The sequence below is a fragment of the Tenebrio molitor genome, chromosome 8 (genome assembly GCF_963966145.1).
Source record: "Tenebrio molitor chromosome 8, icTenMoli1.1, whole genome shotgun sequence".
In the NCBI taxonomy this organism is placed as follows: Eukaryota; Metazoa; Arthropoda; class Insecta; order Coleoptera; family Tenebrionidae; genus Tenebrio; species Tenebrio molitor.
Window position 1 is genome coordinate 18845235 of NC_091053.1, and position 4544 is coordinate 18849778.

At 37.0% G+C, this 4544-nt stretch overlaps 1 protein-coding gene across 1 annotated transcript; it reads left to right on the forward strand.

Moving 5' to 3' along the window:
* The first annotated feature begins 503 nt into the window (after window positions 1–503).
* LOC138137046 (uncharacterized) lies at window positions 504–2128 on the forward strand. Its single transcript, XM_069056342.1, has 2 exons — window positions 504–715; window positions 1665–2128. The coding sequence occupies exons 1-2, from the start codon at window positions 583–585 to the stop codon at window positions 2042–2044; spliced, it is 513 nt and encodes a 170-aa protein (XP_068912443.1). The 5' UTR covers window positions 504–582; the 3' UTR covers window positions 2045–2128.
* Window positions 2129–4544: the final 2416 nt, after the last annotated feature.

Sequence of the window (4544 nt, forward strand, 5' to 3'; positions counted from 1 at the left end):
TTAATATCCTTGTTTTGTTATTAGGAATATTTTTTACATTTTTTTAAGATGTACTTATTACTCCTTTTGTACTTAATTAACCTTATTAAATAAAAACTCTTCAGTATGTGTGTCAAAGTATATCTTCCAATTTCATCAGCAACTGTTAACAGTAATTGTCTACGTGTCAAATTAGAGTACTGACTTTTCATGGTCAGCCTCAATTTCTAAAAATTTGATTATCTAGGTGTCCATAACGCAAACGGTGCCCCAAATTTGACCGTCTCATCGCACTATTTACAAAGCACATGTCAGAATTTTTAACCTGATTTTCGACCCCAAAATTTAAAAAAACAACACTATTCAGTATTCACGTAAATCGAGGCAAGGAAAAGTGTAGCAGACTGTTCACGGAATTTGTCAATTGTCTTCGACTTTTAGTCTTCACGGTCTAACATGCAGGTACTGCTAGACCGACGTGACTGCAATGCGAATTTTTGAATTTATTAGGCGTACATATAGAGTATTCCTACGTTCAAAGGGAATCATTATTTTTTAAGTATCGGCCGACGGCAGCCAGCTCAGTGCACTCCATCGATCAAAATGAAGACAAAATTTGTTCTTGCAATTGTCTTCATCGTTTGTGTGTTCGATAGTACTTGTGGTGCAACAGAATCAAACGAATTAGATTCCAAATCAGAGATTCAAGGGTTTGGGAGACGACTTGTTGAGCAAGGTATCTAGAAATTTCTTTAAAACAAGTTTATTTTTAGTAAATTAAAAAATAACCATCTTAAACATACCCTTACCCTTTGTATTAAATCAAAGATACCATAAAATTAACACGATTTCCTTTATTTTTGTTTTTCACTTATCAAATATTATGTATACAGGGTGATTTTGAAAGTTGTGCAGATATTTTAATCACGAGTTACTGGCTTCATGTAGAACTCGGAAAAAATGTTTTTTTATTTGCTTTTAGTCTTCTACCTCGTAGGTAAAATTTCGGCACATTTTAAAAATACACCCTGTATATCATATCTTAGACGAATATTTTTTAAATTATTATTCTTGTTACTTTCTGACCTTACTCAAGTTCGTTGCGATGTTGCAAAACATAGAATTTTATATGTACTACAATTAAAAGCGTTATACTACTATTTATTACACAATCATTATCATAACTTATCTAACTCTCTGTAGCATATATCACATTTTTTTAGAACAACAGTTATTATGCTCCAAACAATATTTTCTCATGACTGCATATTGTAAATGTAATTTATGCAAAGATTCTATAGATGTAAAATTGAAGAAAGTTTGTTAATAAAACCCACACGAAAGTCAAAGGTTACACTTTATTACATTAGTCCACTTTCATTTTATGTTAGAGATGAACTCAGTTATGCATCGTAAAAGGAAATGGGCAACGGGATATACTTACATTTTTGAGAAAAATGAGTACCCACCTTTTTATATAAATTGTTTGTATATATTATCCTCATAAAATTTTTGGTAAATATGTATTCTTTTTTGCCACCCACCATCAAAAACTGTACCTATCCTAAAAAGATACCATGGCATGTCATTATTTCACTGCGGCTGTAGAAACGTCAAATATTATAATTTGTGTTTTGATGCGATTGCCGCACTTCTTCCCATTCTAAGTAAGATTTTTTTTGCAGGGCGTACAATGGTCCACCATGCTGTCAAACGCTTTTTGATCATCCTACCGGCAATATTTTTCAAGCTCGGTATAGCATTCACGTTACTCATCGTGGTGGCTTTAGCCGCGGTCAACAACGGTTTCATCGGCTTCCTCCTTCTTGTAGTAGGACTAAGTAGTGTTCTTGCGCGACTACAAGACACGAGAGGAGCCGCTATACCATACGTAAGTCCTCTTCCTCCATATCACCAGCACGTGTGGGACAGGAGCGACTCGTCTGTCGTCGACAGAAGTGACAACACCAAAGCAGCATATTACGCTGGTTATGTTGGTCAAAACCAACAGTACAATCCAGCTTTAACGAATTATTACTCGAAATATACAACAAGCAAACTGTGAAAATGAGATTTATGTTTCAGTATTTATAAGTATTTATTGTGTTATTTATGTATTTTTGTTAAATAAATTGTATTTAAGACAACATTTGCGTCGAAGTGAAGAAATGAACAAGAATCCCTACTATTAGACAGACTTGTCTAATAATCAGAGCACATAACTTTTTCAACTAATTCGTTTTGACATTGTTACTTGGACCAAAACGTGGAAAAATAAATTAATGAAGCAACATCTTACAGTCACTGAATTCGGCGTGGAAATATAAATGAAACACCTATTTTCCAAATCATCATTAGTGGATTCAGAACAGACCAGATTGTTAGAGTTTGGCAATTTTACCCTTTGGTGTTGCCATGTGTTGTATTACATAGTAGGCATATAATAACAAACAATTGTACTTTTGAGTTGTCATAATAATAAAGAATTTCGTGTTCGCTGATCCTGTATTGCTGATTCATTGAAACTCTCACAGGTTATGGGCCCAGTACAAACAGGTTCACGATTAATTGAAATTTGAAGACTGCTATCGTGCAAAATCTAACGCAATTTAGTGGAAATGAGTTTCACAAATTCAACAAGATTTGAAATGTTAAATAAAAGCAATTATGATACGTGGAAGATCCAGGTAGAAGCCCTCCTAATCAAGAATGATACTTGGTCATATGTATCCGGCGAAAAGCCTAAACCCCAAATTACCGGTGAAGGTGAAGCTCGTGCTGTCACGGAAGAGGAGCAAAAGAAATGGATCGCCGCCGATCGCAAAGCGAAATCAGACTTAATCCTCGCCATGAACGCATCGGAACTTAGGCAGATTCGCAGTTGTGAGACTTCGCGGGAGATATGGATGAAACTAGAATCCATATATGAATCCAAAGGACCGGCACGCAAAGCAACGTTATTAAAGCAATTGATACAACACAAGATGCGCGAAGATGACGACGTTCGTGAACACGTAGCAAAATTTATGGACACAGTCGATAAATTACAAGGAATGAACATCGAGATAAATGGTGATCTGTTGTCCATCATGTTGCTATACAGTTTACCTAGTAGTTTTGAGAATTTTCGATGCGCTATCGAGTCCAGAGATAGCTTACCTCATGTGGAAAATCTAAAGGTGAAGATTGTCGAGGAGAATGACGCACGGAATCAGAAACTTGACGGAAGTTCAACCGGCGGTGTCATGTTCTCTAAACATTTCTCAAAGGATTCGAACTCATCAAAAGACAACTACAAGAAACAAGACGAAAAATCTTCGAAGCCCAAAATTACCTACAAGTGTAATTATTGCGGTAAACGTGGTCACAAGGCTGCTGATTGCTTCAAAAAGAAGAGAGAAGAAAACCAAAAGGCTGGACTTGTTCATGAAGCTTATTTTTCGGGGAAAACTAACGATAAATGGTGTTTGGACAGCGGATGTACATCACACATTTGCAACGACAAGGAGTTGTTCATCAATTCAGAAAAAGCTCAATGCCAGCTGAAATTGGCAAGTAACGCAACAACTCAGGCAATTGCGAAAGGAAGCGTGAACATACTAACCTCCGTCGGAAATCAAGCAAAGAAGATTGAATTGAAAAATACTCTGTATGCTCCTGATTTCAGAACAAATTTGTTGTCAATTGCGAAGATCGTGGACAAGAATCGTGAAGTTCTTTTTACGAAGAATCGGGCATTCATCCAAGATCATCGTGGACGTGTCAAGATGATAGCAGATCGAGATGGAGACCTATTCTATCTTCGAGAAAATCACCAGAAAGCATGTGCTACATCTGTCACTATGACATGTGACATTTTTAACAATTGGCATCGACGTTTTGGTCATTTAAACTTCAAAGATTTGGAAGTAATGATGAAGGAAAATCTCGTTACTGGTGCGAAATTAAAAGGCGCTGTGAGTACCAATAACCCATGCAAAATTTGCATCTCTGGCAAGTTTGCTACCGCCCCGTTTCCAAGACGCCCTAATCGATCCTCAAATCTGCTGGACATCGTACATACAGATGTATGCGGGCCTATGAGAATTGAGTCTAAGGGTGGTGCTCGTTATTTTGTTACTTTTACAGACGATTACAGTCGCTGGACTCAAACGTATCTGATTCGGAAGAAACCCGAAGTAGCATCAAAATTTAGAGAGTACAAGAACTTTGTGGAAACACAATTGGAAAGAAAAATCAAAGCAGTTCAATCAGATAATGGAAAAGAATATTGCAACAAGGAAATGGACAAGTTTTTCCGAGACTCTGGTATTCAACGTCGTTTGACTACGGTCTACAGTCCTCAACAGAACGGTTTGGCAGAACGCAAGAATAGAACGCTGGTAGAGGCTGCCAGATGTATGTTATTAGAATCTGGTCTTCCTGCATCATTTTGGGGAGAAGCCATAATGACAGCAAATCACGTTCGAAACAGATGCATCTCCAAAAGTATTGACGGAGATATTCCCTATAAACGTTGGACTGGGAAGTCTCCAGATGTTAGTCATCTACAAATATTTGGTTGC

Bases quoted from the DNA above. Each gene is read 5' to 3' on its own strand.
- LOC138137046 (XM_069056342.1), top strand. From the start codon at position 583: ATGAAGACAAAATTTGTTCTTGCAATTGTCTTCATCGTTTGTGTGTTC. The intron at 716-1,664 runs GTATCTAGAAAT...TTTTTTTTGCAG, and splicing joins GAGACGACTTGTTGAGCAAG to GGCGTACAATGGTCCACCAT.